The sequence below is a fragment of the Gadus macrocephalus genome, chromosome 3, assembly GCF_031168955.1.
Source record: "Gadus macrocephalus chromosome 3, ASM3116895v1".
Classification (NCBI taxonomy): Eukaryota; Metazoa; Chordata; class Actinopteri; order Gadiformes; family Gadidae; genus Gadus; species Gadus macrocephalus.
The window spans coordinates 18,060,343-18,073,482 of NC_082384.1; the positions used below are offsets into that span (position 1 = coordinate 18,060,343).

General features: G+C 42.4%; 3 protein-coding genes and 1 long non-coding RNA gene across 5 annotated transcripts in view; 1 reads left to right on the top strand and 3 right to left on the bottom strand.

Annotated features, from left to right (window-relative positions):
* LOC132454414 (axin-1-like) overlaps positions 1 to 2,149 on the bottom strand; it is a 16,403-nt gene extending 14,254 nt beyond the window's left edge. The window contains exon 1 of the mRNA XM_060047754.1: positions 2,011 to 2,149. The gene's annotated coding sequence lies outside the window, so the exon portion shown is untranslated. The remainder of the gene's footprint in view (positions 1 to 2,010) is intronic.
* Positions 2,150 to 2,250: 101 nt separating this feature from the next.
* Positions 2,251 to 6,597, top strand: LOC132454423 (uncharacterized). The gene is made up of 3 exons (XR_009524926.1): positions 2,251 to 2,385; positions 3,405 to 3,503; positions 4,402 to 6,597. It is a non-coding gene; the product is annotated as an uncharacterized LOC132454423 (long non-coding RNA).
* A 175-nt stretch (positions 6,598 to 6,772) lies between these two features.
* thumpd1 (THUMP domain containing 1) lies at positions 6,773 to 8,919 on the bottom strand. The gene is made up of 5 exons (XM_060047766.1): positions 8,377 to 8,919; positions 8,056 to 8,218; positions 7,878 to 7,963; positions 7,628 to 7,790; positions 6,773 to 7,354 (listed from the first exon to the last, which is right to left on the bottom strand). The coding sequence occupies exons 1-5, from the start codon at positions 8,575 to 8,577 to the stop codon at positions 7,029 to 7,031; spliced, it is 939 nt and encodes a 312-aa protein (XP_059903749.1). The 5' UTR covers positions 8,578 to 8,919; the 3' UTR covers positions 6,773 to 7,028.
* Positions 8,920 to 9,134: 215 nt separating this feature from the next.
* eri2 (ERI1 exoribonuclease family member 2) lies at positions 9,135 to 13,120 on the bottom strand. Of its 2 annotated transcripts, none has more exons than XM_060047758.1 (9): positions 12,594 to 13,120; positions 12,443 to 12,504; positions 12,279 to 12,359; positions 12,058 to 12,185; positions 11,811 to 11,970; positions 11,453 to 11,553; positions 11,280 to 11,361; positions 11,102 to 11,190; positions 9,135 to 10,762 (listed from the first exon to the last, which is right to left on the bottom strand). In XM_060047758.1, the coding sequence occupies exons 1-9, from the start codon at positions 12,716 to 12,718 to the stop codon at positions 9,272 to 9,274; spliced, it is 2,319 nt and encodes a 772-aa protein (XP_059903741.1). In that variant the 5' UTR covers positions 12,719 to 13,120; the 3' UTR covers positions 9,135 to 9,271. The 2 variants fall into 2 exon arrangements, with proteins under 2 accessions (XP_059903741.1, XP_059903744.1); XM_060047761.1 differs by having other exon boundaries at positions 11,019 to 11,190.
* Positions 13,121 to 13,140: the final 20 nt, after the last annotated feature.

A 13,140-nucleotide genomic window follows, 5' to 3' on the forward strand; every position in this document is an offset into this window, starting at 1 on the left:
ATCTCCATTGATAGGCAATCATTTGAAAGTAAGACAATGTACTGTAATGAGAAAAAAAAACAACAGTAATTTTGAAAATACATGTACATTTCGTATGTGCAAAAGTCGGTCTTAATCAGGATGTACTCATACACCCTATGGCATTAGTTACCCAGTCATATCTTCTGAAAGATCTTCTTGCTTTTATCTCATTGATTCATTGATTACTGCGAAGCCTTTGATAGAGACTAAATATTTAGCTGCATTTTCTCAGGACAAACATACTTTATCACTCTATATACTTTATCACTATATATCACAAGTCCTTCCTTTATGGAAACGCAGAAGCTTTATACCTGCTTTCTTAATGTGAATAAAAAGATGTATTTCTTGAATGGAGAAAGCGTTCTTAAACCAACAAGAGTGCGCCCTTTGTTGCCCTACTGGTCCAGCTTGGGATCCTTTGTTCCAGCTGTCAGAGTAGATTTAGGCGTTTGTACCAAGGCCTGTCAGAAACAGGCTTATCTCTTGGGGGCCTCCCCACACAAAGGCCCATTTAGATACTCAGTGAGGGAGTGAAATCTTCATTATGTACCTTTTGAAAGAGTATCAGTCCTGCGCTCCTTAAGGCGGTCCAAGGGAGGGAAGTCTTTTTTTAATAGGTATTGCGTGGTTACACACAAGCCCAGAAATAAAGGCCGCCAATGGGACGTATGCGATATAGCTTATGATCACATGAAACCATTTTGGGCATTTTAAGTCTGTCAAGAACAGCATATAATCTACCACGTGGACTTTATATATATATATATATATATATACAAACAGATATGGGATTTCTTTGTCCATAAAAATACAACAACATATGTTTCATTGCAATCAGTGCTCATTGTAGATCAATTGGATTATTCAGAAAAATAAATAAATAAATCGACCGTCAACACGCAACCATCCATCTATCCATCTGTCATCCTTCTATCGTATTATCTCTCCGTCCATCTCTTCATCCTGTTCTGCGTACGCCCCATCCATCCTCCTATCAAATCCATCTTTCTCTCCATCCATCCATCCATCCATCCATCCATCCATCCATCCATCCATCCATCCATCCATCCATCCATCCATCCATCCATCCATCCATCCATCCATCCATCCATCCATCCATCCATCCATCCATCCATCCATCCATCCATCCATCCATCCATCCATCCATCCATCCATCCATCCATCTATCCAGCCATCCATCCATCTATCCACCCATCTGCTGGCCTTTCCCGGCTATAGCTAAAGTAAAGGAGTGTCAGCATATCTGCCATGGCACCCTGCTGATGTGTATTGTGATGGTGTTGAATACACCAGCTACCAATATGGCCTCCACCAAGACTGGATTAGCCACAGTGGATTAGAAGGCTGCCCTCCTGCTGCTTATTCAAATATTGTTTCACGTATTGTCATCTTAGGGTACAGCTCTGGCCCTGTAGTCTGCCAGCCAGAGAATATAATCAAAGAAAGCCGAATAATTAAAGAAAAATAAACGCCAGAATTGCACCTGATTTCATTACGGAGCGAATGTTGGCTAAGGAGTGGCGGGTGATCGGAAGAAATAGCCAATGGATTCTTAGACAATGAGCGGTCATGAAAAAGCGGTTGAGGGATGATGGAGAGTGAAGCCCAGGCAGGGCCAAAATCAGCCATGAAAGCGTGTCTTGATCTTTGATACAATATATTTTTCTTTTTCTGGCCCTCTCGCACACACACTCACTTGGGAGTCAAAGCAATTGATGTGCTGCCTTTGATGGCCAGGAGAGGCCTGCATTAGCAGTCTAAAGGGCCATGATGAAAGGGGGGGAAGAAAAGAGAATGAAAAGGGTAAGAAAATGTGTTATTATAATGAATGAAGAAAAAACATGCACAATAAAAAAAAAAAAACACTGGATTTTGCAATGGAGACAGACAACCGGGCACGGAGGTTTGATGGTTTAATAGCGGCGGAGGAGAGAGCGAGCGACGGAAGAAGGCATAGGATCTTACCATGTTAGCCCGGCGCTGGCGGTGGCGGCGGGGACGACTAAGGATGACTTGGTGGTTCCAGTATGTCATGACTAGCTTGTTAGAATGGCAGCCGTGCACAAGACGGCCAGGAGAGGAAGAGGGCTCCTGAAGGTGGTCCGGTGGTCTCAGGGCTGTAACGCGTCCCGTTGTGGAAGCAGTCGCCATCTTTGTCCCGTTGTTTGTCTTGGATATCCTCTTCTGCCTCTTCATCCCCTCCCTGGTGCCTTTGATCATGCCACCCCTCCCTTGCTCTCTGCCGTATGACATCATCACGCAGCAGTATCGACAATCATCAAAGAAAGTCCCCGCGTGAGACTGTATGTCCATCTGGGCGTACACGTATGAGGAAAAAAGGTATGTCAAAACAGAGCCAAGCGTGCCTTGTAACCCTCTTTGGCTCCTATTGTGACTGATCATGGACGGATTATTTGGCCACTACAAAACTATACAAACACGCATGCACCCACTGACGAAAACCAATCCCTCAGCCGGGTGCAACAAAACCAGAAGCCCCCTGCTGTGCCTGCTGTGTTTGATGTTGTATTTTAAGCAGCTTCCTTCATCCACATTTTTCGTTATTCCCATCCGTTTTCCATTTTATTCCATGTTTCAAACTGATGTTTTTGAGAGCAGTGATGTCCTCTTCACAGATATCTTGGTTTGAATAGAGGTTCAATCGACGCTCTCGGTAAAATGTGGTTTTGTGTCCGTTTATCCTTGTTTGTCGGGGTTCGTTGTGTCTCGGTCTCCCTCTCTGACAGCTGGTCGGGAACCATCTCCAATCCTGTTAATATGTATATCCTTATGAGGGGCCAGCATATACTTCAGAGGTAATTCCTTATTTGTGGGAAATAAATACCTTCAAAAAGAATACATAAAAAAAAATGTTAAAGGATAACAGGCCGGAAAAGGTGCATTTCAGATACATATATTATGAATAAATGATGGAAAAATACAGAATGACAGGGATAAAGGACTTACCGCAGTGTATGTCAGTTCCCTGGAAAGAAAAAAAATGGTCTCTGGTTTGTTTGAAATTACCTAAGAACAGCCCTCCAAGGATACGAAGTGTGTTGCAATAGGAACATGAAAACGATAAATGATATAGGGGGACTTGGTTTTTACGTCATCTTTAACCATGGCAGACTATCTGCAGAAAGAGAAGAGTGAAAAGAAATGAGCAAAGCTTAGGAAGACAGACAGCTGATGGCCCCGTCCCACCTCTCTTCTTGCCCTCTTTCTTTCTCCTTTCACTACACATCCTCACTAAGGCGCCAGCCTCTAGCCGAGGCCCTCGCCTTGTCAACCTCCCCTGTCTACCTAATTGTCAAGGTCCTTGTTAGCATTATGCTAAAATGTGTTTCCTGCGTCAGTTTTCCAAAGGCCCTTACACAAGAACCTCCACCAAGCGCGGGCTCTTCAGTTTGACAGTACAACACTGTATGAAGAAAGCCACAGCAGCATGTAAAAAGGTGATGTTTTATACTTACTTTTATAATTATAATATGCTATATACCGGTAATACAGCCCTACAGTAAGACCGATAGAAGACTGGCCTAAAGATACCCACACAAACCTGACATCTGTGCGCGCTGAAAGAGAATGGGACTCAATCGGCTTCTCAGGACAAGCTCAGTCCAGCTGTGTGTGCAATAAGTGCAATAAGGCACACCAAACTATTCATTAAATGTTAGGGCAATTTAGGTGTCAGCCACAGTAGTATTGTGCAATAAAATCCAACTTGACTCTTTTAATAATGAAGTCCACTCTGTATATGCCCCTCTTTGAGGTTATATGAATTAAAGGGAAAGGAGGGGTTAGGGTCAGTGGGGGAGTCAGACAGACAGAACAAAGGATTATGGGTAGGTGCCAGAGAGGCAGTGGAGAAGTAAATCCTTTCAATAAATCAAAAATAAAGAAATTGATCTCAGTGTCTGACCCACCGCCATCAAGAAACTCCCCTAGTGACAGTTGAACTCCTTGGAATGAGTCTTTGGTCAGAATGTGTCCTCCTTTCTGACCAGATGGCCTAGTGTGAGTGCACCCTTAGACACCAGAGCTTTCAGTCTTGTCAGGAAAAATAGACAGAAAAGAGACATCAAACCAGAAAGATTACGCCTGGTTTGTGTAAAAAATTTGCATTATTGGGGATTAATGAAACGCTCTGCCCCACATTCATCCCTTAGCAACACCAAACCCAACATGACTGCTGATTTCTAGAGATTCCTCTGATTGCTCCTCTTTGGTTTGCATAATTTTTTTTTCGAAAATGTAACCTTTTTGGCCCGACCTTGTGTGATTCTTTATTCCACACTCACGTTTGTTCCCCACATCAAGCCCCTCACAAAATTTTTTCTTCTTCCTCCTCAGAAACAACTCCAGACTTGGTCCATCACACAACGACTCCATCGCAGAGACCCTCATTCGTGCATTCATCAACTCCCACCTTGAATACTGTAATGGAGCCCTATTTTAAGGCTCCGAACCAAGCCCTAGATATGAGCTCCAGTACTTCCAGAAGTCTGCTGCATGATTTCCTATCCGCACTAAAACCTGGTAGCACATCAGCCCCAACCTTATCCACTGGCAGCCAGTCAAGCCCTGTATCACCTGGTCAAGGTCCTCTGCCTCACCTGTATACAAGTCCCTTCATGCCCTTGCCTCCCAGTACCTATTTACCCCCTCCCGAAGTCTGTTCTTCTGGCACTGGACAGCTCACCAGCCCTCCCACCAGCTTGTGTCTTTGGCGGACAGAGCTTTCAGGGTGGCTGCTGCCACCAACCTCTGGAACTCCCTTCCTCCAGAGATCCAAAATTCTGGGTCCACCAACCCTGTACGAGTGGGTCCACTAAACGCACAAATGTTAAGTGGACCAAGCCTAAAGACCCATCTTTTTGGTCTCAATTATGTTAATTCTGTTTTAATTGTTTAACCCTATATGTACAATGCCCTGGGTGTCCTGAAAGGCACTATATTAATAAGTTTTATGATTTGCCATCTTTTTATTATTCATTCACTTCCATAGTTCATAAAAACATATGCAATCATTGATATTCAAATGACAACCTCCTACTTACTACAAATAAGCATTATTGTAATTTCAGAAACATGAATATATAGTTCTTTTCAGAAAAAACTCCCTTTACTGCCCACAAATCTTGGTGACACTCTAAATATGCTGAATCCAGTAATTGTTTATTTGCTCTGCTGGGGAAAATATAAATATTTACAATCAACATGAGCTAGCCTGGTTCAACCTGTAGAGCTGAATAGGTTGCAGAAATAACGGCAAACTGGCTGTGCAGCATTGATAAGCATTTCTCATTAAACCAAAACCATCTGCCATTCACACAATGACATACCCTGCAAATGAGCAATAGAAGCTCACTCTGAGTGAAGCAAAAATGCAGGCACACACACAAACACACATACATGCAAACACACACACACACACACACACACACACACACACACACAAAATCACAAACAAGCACACTTAGTGACACACAGGGACACACACACACACTTGCAGTCTAAATATGTTATTTTTTCAACTAAACTGGGACAGATCACTAGATAATATTATATAATTGCAATTATTTAGACATGCCCTTGGTGACATAAGCCCCACATTTCACCTCAGAGAGAGAGAGAGAGAGAGGGAGAATTCCTCATGGCTGAGGTGAGATTACTGTCTGGGTGACAGAAGACAAATGAGCCCCTAGAGAGCCTCATAAAGGTCAGGTATGGAACCAGACGGATGGCTGTTAATCCTGACCCCAGGGAGCCACTGCACATCCGCCCGGGAATGCAAGTGTTACACATGGCTGTGACATTTAACCTGTATGAGCTGACAATTGTAGGTGCCAAAAATGTACACATTTCTCTAGGCCTGTAGACAGACAAAATGTCGGCTCCATTTCTCACAGGAGCAATTATACGAGTGGAGGGAATATTTGACCATTCACTACCCTATATTAAACTACAATTAAAATTGTATAAAACATTGTCGTCATCTTTTCTGAATTGCAGTGCTCCAAAGTCATTATTTGTAGTTTGGATGATTATTTTTTTAGAATGGATAGCTGGTAATGCACTGGTTGTTGTTGGGGCACTGATGGGTCAGAGACATGACAGATCAAGTCAGTTCAAGTTACAACTTGGTCCAGTGTTTAAACAAATGGTCATCACCCAAAAGAACAATTAAATTATTTATTAATTGAAAGTGTGAAATTAAACTTGCAATAGGAAATGTTGTTAAATAGGTGTGGCCCATTTAGCCAACGACCCCATTCACCATGTCTGCAAAACATGAGCACAAGGCAAGTAGGGCGGTTTCAACACTCGGATAGCTATTAAACGGTTCAGCAATATAAAAATGTCTGTTTGGTCCCAATAAGTCGGGCCCAATCACTTTAAATGGATTAATGATACATCAAACTAGCATTACACCTAAATCTCCACCTCATCGCAATGACTGTTTACCCCACCTTGTGGCTCACAGAAGAAATAACTACTGTTCTGCTCCCAAACATTTGCTCTTGATCCCTCAATGAGTAGGCTATTGTCATATCAGGAAAAAATAATTTGTGCCTGCAACTGTACTGGTATACAACTTGACAATTTCCTTCATCTACAAAAGTGGGCCAGTCTGTTAATATGGGCTCTGAACGGAAGCAGTTCAAAGCGGTTCTTTGTACTGTTCAAAATTTATTTTTGAAAAAAAACAAAAAAACAGAAATCAAACTAAAAGCCTCTTTAATTTTAGAGTTACCTTTTGGTAAACTACACTATCACACACAAAATGTACAGAGGTTTCAAGGGTATAAACCAAAATAATCACACACACAGAGAAAACTATTGATGTAGGAAAAACCTGTTCAAATGATTTACTAACAGCTTTGTAATAAAAAAAGAAATAACAAGGGGCTGAAAATGTTGTCTTGGTTTCTACAACCTTCAATGTTAAAATAAAATTGTCCCTCTCCCTTAAATGATCACTTCTTATCTTCTGTCGCCGCCTCAACCAATTTGTCATTTTCGGGCACTTTAATGTCCTCTGCTTGTTTATCAGTCTGTTCTTCTGCTTTAACAACGTCTGCGCTGTCGCCCTGGTCGGTCGCCTTCTGGTCTGCTCTCTTGTCAGCAGCATCGGCCTTTGGAGTGTCCTCTTTGACAACTTCCTGCAGGTTATACTTCCTGTAGAGGGCGTAGTCTGGCACCACGCTGAGGCAGCACACCGTCTTGATGACCTCGACGATGATGGTAAGCTCAGGGTTGGTCAAATCAACCTTGTTCTCTGGGTTCATCTTCCCCACCAGGCCTACGGGAACAAGAAAAATACATGTTAGACTCAAATTAATACAGAACACATTTTCCAAACACTTTATTGCCTATAAGATAAAACATGTAGATAGATAAGATAAGGCGTGGTTTAACAATAACTAGAAATGGCATTGGCATTGACACTGGCACAAGGATACAGAAGCAACGAGTTAGTTTAACAGAAGAACCTGGGAGCCAGCAGCTTATATTATGCACTCAATAACTCCCATCTACAAGAGAATCTAGTGAAAGCAGCTGCTGGACTAGATACCTGCAACGGCTTTGATGATGTCATCCCGCTTGTTATGGCTGCTGTTTCGCGCCTTGAAGGCAATCTGGAAGGTGGCATGATTGGGGGGTTTGAACCACGGCTCCAGGAACGTGATCAGATACTTATCCATGTCTTCCTGGAAGGCCTTACATGTTCCACTGACCTAGAACAGAGCACAGGCGTATCAATGCAAACTAGTGAAATACAGAGGACATCATCTGCAAACTGCATGCATAATATGTTGTCTCACTGGAAGCATCCTGAGAATGTTGCGGGACTTATTCTTCTTAGTGGCATGGAGGTCAGACAGGACGTGATGTACCAACTTGTCAGGTTCTAGATGAGCAACAATAACAATTGGTTCAATAAGAGCACACTGAGTAACACATGGGTAATATAAAGATGATTTTTTTTTTTTTTTCACTTACCCACATTGTGGGTCCTAATGAATACAACATTGTTCGCTCCACTGTCCAGAGCCTGGAAGCGCTTCTCCCCTTTCCCCTTTTTTTTGAGCTGAGCAACCTCCTTCTTCAGAGCTGCTTCTGCATCATCTTCCTCTTCGCTGTTACTTCCGTCACAATCTTCTATCTGCAATCAGGAGTGAAACGTTAGCTGTAAACATTAAAGTCTATAATTATACCGAACTGTTCATTTTAATTTCAGATATGAACTGACATGTCAAATCATGATTATGTTCGAAAATAATTGGTGAAGAGTACATTAGAAAGGACGCTTTTTGTATTTACCTTCTCGGGTCCGTACAGTTTATCGGCATACTCGTTTAGCAGGCTGTATGCCTCCGAAGTGCATTTCTTTTCATTCATGTTACACGTGATAATTATCCCTTGCATGCCCACCTCCAACTCCCTACACCCCTTATAGCGCTTATTCCCGCGGCTAGAAGCGTATCGCTTTTTGCTGCGTTTCTTGTCATTATCCGCCGACATGTTTAGTAACTAGTAACTCGTATTATCTAACCGATAAAACTCGAATGTAAAACTCCCTTGGTTGACTGCTAGTGCTTTCGCTAGCGTTACAGCTAATACCAGCTATGGTTCCTAGCTCTTCTAACTAACAGTTTATTGTGTAAATAGTAGACGGATCTTTAGCAAAATGCGAACATAACTCTTGTAAAAGATTAATCTAGCAGCTATAGAATAAACATTACAGACGAATTAATTGATTCATTAGCAACCTAAGTCAACGTTAGCTACACACATTTTAAAACAGGAGGTTGGGTTCGTGAGCTACCGCATGCGAGAAGGGACAAACTTAATCGAATACCTTCGTTGGAACTTTCAAATGGAAATTCGAGTCTTTAATATATGAGATTCAACCTTTATGTCACGCTTATATAAAATCAATAGACGTTGACTGTATTACAAATAATTTATTTTACACATGAAAAGCATTGTAAAAGGGAAATAAAACGGACAATATTTGGTCTATTATTTTTGTCAATGTATCCTACAATATTTAAACTAATTGAATAAATTATATTTCGTTTACATAATTCATATCGTAACAGCAACTCGTTACACCTTTATTTGGTAAACAAATCATTCCTTTGCATCATACCATTTAACCTTTTTTTTTTTTTTACTTTAGTTCATTAAATGAATATTACATTTTCCAAGTTAGTTAGTAGCTCTTCCTTGAGGTTGACGACAGTTGCGGACGACGAAGAACATGCAGAGAAATCGAAGACTGGACACATGAATTGGCCGGTGAGTGGTCCTTAATCAGCGCGGACTCCCACTTAAAGAACTTGCAGCCGTTCTGAATCATATTCCCGGAGCCCGACCGGCGCACTGGACAGCAGTAGAATCCAAGTCCTTGATTGGGACCGCCATTGCACACGGTCTGCCGTTTCGCCCGGCGTCCACATCCGCACAGCGGAGCAGTGATCCTGGGCGGCCATGGTCTGGATGGATGTTGGAGGGATGAACGTGTGGTTGTCAACGGGCAAGATCGACTGGAAATGGGGTTGCTTGAGATAGAGGGGATGGCACTCTGTGGGGTGCGGAGGGAATGAGCGGAGGTAGGACGGGGATTTTCTGCTGTGTCGCTATAGATAAAAGAGCCCGCATCCTTTCCATTGGGTTTCTTGGAGCATGGTCTGGTTCCATGGTGCTGAATGATGACTGGTGTGGGCTTTGCCAACAAGTAGGATTCCAAAGTCCTCTCTTGGACATTGGCCTTGTGTGTGATGAGTGAGGACGAGTTCCCTGTTCTTGATTTATTCTGAGGAGCCTTTGAGTTATCTTGAACATGTAAACGAATATTACTGGAAACAACTTTAGGTTGATTAGATGTTATTGAATTTGATCTTAGAGCTGATCTATTTGCCAATGAGGCATGAGGGAGCTGTCTTATTTCATTTACACAGACCAAAGAAGATGGCTTAATGTTATTAGATAAGGAACTAGCTTCTAATTTTGGACCGTTTCCGTTTCTGTTAACAAAAACTGTCTTGTTCTTTGCAATTACATTGATCTGATGAGGTATGAGGATGGAGGAATTTACATATTTTGACAAAGAACTCTCCCCGCTATTGTCGTTTGCATCAAGTGATTCATACAAATCGGCATTGACACCATCATCCCCATCCAACACCTCGTAGTCATAACATCCGTGCCACTCCTCCGTGTCCACCGAGATATCCGTCTCCGTGCCTTCCTTTGTGTGTTCCAGCATCGCTGTCTGGGGTTCAAAGGTCGGACGGACCTGCGGCAGGTGTGATATGGATCCCACAGTGGTGGAGCAGAGAACAAGGCTGTTGCTATTGTCCCGGCGTGAAGGAGCATTTACCAGGACTGGAGAGAAAAGGTCCATGGTCGTCTTTTTACCCGCCACAGTGCCCTTCCCCAGCAGAGGTGTCGTTGTACCATTCAGCAGGGTCCTGGGAGAGACCAGGCTTTTATATTCTTGAAAAGGTTCCTGTATTGTGTTTCCGTTTCTCTTTGTGTCCGAAAGTGGAACATTGGTCTTTGAACACGTTTTTATCTGAAGTGATCTCTTTGCCGGTGTTTCTTCGCTGGACAGCGTCTTTTCATCTGGAGCCATGTTTTCTTTACTTTCCTTGTTTTCTACAGGTGCATTTCCGAACAGGGGCTTGGGCTTCATTGGCGCCTAGTATGAGTGAGAGAGCCACAAACTCTGCAAGTCATTAAAAGACAACTTTTTTTGGGTTATGTGGAAACAATTTAAATCGACACTCTCCCTTTCTTCCATTTAGCAAACCACCTCAAAGAAAATACTTTCCTAGAGGGGCCTAAATAAGAAAAAAAAAATCTGACCAGAGCTGCAATTACAAATAAATGAGAGGACAAATGGAAAAGATAGAACCAGATAGAAAAAAAGGATAGGATATTAGGATGATTGTCACCTGGCATGGTTCTTTGGGGAGACAAGCAGTGGAGCGGTTAGTAGCGGGGGGAAGAGCGGACGGGTTGTCAGGCAGCCACTCACCCTCTCCTGCGTTCTGGTGAGCTTCATCACACAGCCATCCCTCATCATCCTCAATGCCAGCTGAGCAGTATTACGGGAATCATCCAGACCTGTGGAAGTGAGAAACGGAATGAAAAGATCCATCAGGCAGATAAGGATGGTAAACCTAATAAAAAAGGATTTTATATGGTCTCTCTACCAGAATGCTCTCGTCCGGAAAACTGGATCCCCAAATCTTGTAACGCCCCATTCAGCCCTTTGGGTTTTCTACTGTAAAAAAGCTTGAAAACACATACATATGCTTGGTCAAAACACAAAGCACTAGGGGAAAAAACATTGGGAGAAGGAGAGAGACAGAGACTGAGTACATACTCTGTAGGTGGCTCGGAGGTCGATCCAGCTGTTAAGCACATCAGGTTTGTGGAGCTGCTTGCGCTTACACTCATACTGCAGGCACACGGCAAGGTCCCAGTCTAATACACACACATCCCAAAAAGATTTTACATTGATGTTTGTTTCAGTTCAACTTAGGTAGCTCCCATTGTGTGCACAAAACACATCAATAATTCGCCTTTTTTAAATAAACCAATTCAAGGCATAGGTAACCTACAACAAAAACCGGTGATACATACCCTGTGGGAAAACATAATCAAAAAAGCAAGATTTTTTTTGAGTAAACAATGATAAGCTTTATCATGCATATCAACGGGTGTATGAAAAAGGCTATTACCGGACCATGTGACAAAGGCACAAGGCTTTTGAAGGGCTGAAGAAGTGGATGATGATCGTTCCCCTGGTAAGGTCAACCCTTTCTGAAGCTGCAGGGTCTGTAACCAGCGACTGAACCGAGAGAGACAGATGTGGAGGGGAATCCCTGCTTCCACCTGCCTCTGGAAGATACATACATTAGAATATACACATTTAAGAACTGCTGCAAAATCTGAACGTTTATTGTGAAGAAAGAAAGAAAGAAATACCTGTGTAATGCCAGTCAACTCAGTGCAGAATTCAGAGAGAACTGGATGCTCCTGTGGCTGGACGTAGGTATGGAACTCGGAGTCTATTTCCCCCGTGGACGTGTTGAGTAGAACAGCAGGAAACTCAACTGGAGAGCGGAGAGAAAAAGGTAAGTTTCAAGGATAGGGGGAAACGGTTGGATATTTTGATGGAGGATCGAAATACTTAACGTGAGGCCTACTTATTTCTTGGCCATAATTGTTTTTCTCTCTCCAGCATGTGGACTCAAAGTCAATCACAATCAAGTATGAGAATATTTGATCTGAAAAAACAAAAACAACCAAATGAATAACCTCAAATTAAAATGTATCGAATGTGTATGATTAGTACCACTAACGTACTTACTACAGACAATAAATGCCTTATTTTCGGTGGCCTGGCGACGCTTCCTCAGTAATCCCAATTCTCTGTAGTGTAACATTAGATAGAACATTGATAAAAGCCGTAACGTACTCATAACAGTGATCTACAATGTAAACAAAACAAAAGCCCGTACTTAGCCAATTTCTTTGTCGACATGCTTAAAACCATGCGGCATGCACAATTTGTATTTGAGATACCCTTCGTTCTATCGAAGTTGACACGATTGTAGAAACTGGTGTGAGGTAGTTCGCGGTACATTCAATTTGAAACCCATTACGTTACACAATCGATTGGTAAGGCGTTTGACTGCAGAGAACATCGACCAACCCCGAGCGCACATCAGAACCCGGAACAGCGTTGTGTTTCCCATCAAAATAAAAGTGTAATTTTAAATATTCACTTTAGAACCTATGTTTAGAATATAGTTGTACAACACAATTGTCCACACTTAAAACGTCATTATTTTATCTGCCCCTAGTTTTTTGCAAAGTTAGATAACAGTTAACAGTTACTGCATAAAAGCTGTAATTCAGAACATTAAAACACCACACATAGAGCCACGACCACTCAAAGGAACAGCTTGAACCCAGATCCCGGGTTCTGAGACTGCTGCCCATTGCTCCATTACAACAATTATTTAGTTATTTGTGATACTGTTCTTTCAGAAATATCATACGTTG

Bases quoted from the DNA above. Each gene is read 5' to 3' on its own strand.
- thumpd1 (XM_060047766.1), bottom strand. From the start codon at position 8,577: ATGTCGGCGGATAATGACAAGAAACGCAGCAAAAAGCGATACGCTTCT. The intron at 8,219-8,376 runs GTAAATACAAAA...TCCTGATTGCAG, and splicing joins AACTGTACGGACCCGAGAAG to ATAGAAGATTGTGACGGAAG. The intron at 7,355-7,627 runs GTATCTAGTCCA...TTGTTCCCGTAG, and splicing joins CATCATCAAAGCCGTTGCAG to GCCTGGTGGGGAAGATGAAC.
- eri2 (XM_060047758.1), bottom strand. From the start codon at position 12,718: ATGTACCGCGAACTACCTCACACCAGTTTCTACAATCGTGTCAACTTC. The intron at 12,186-12,278 runs GTAGGCCTCACG...TCCGCTCTCCAG, and splicing joins CAATTATGGCCAAGAAATAA to TTGAGTTTCCTGCTGTTCTA. The intron at 11,191-11,279 runs GTAGAGAGACCA...TCACTTCCACAG, and splicing joins TTCCGGACGAGAGCATTCTG to GTCTGGATGATTCCCGTAAT.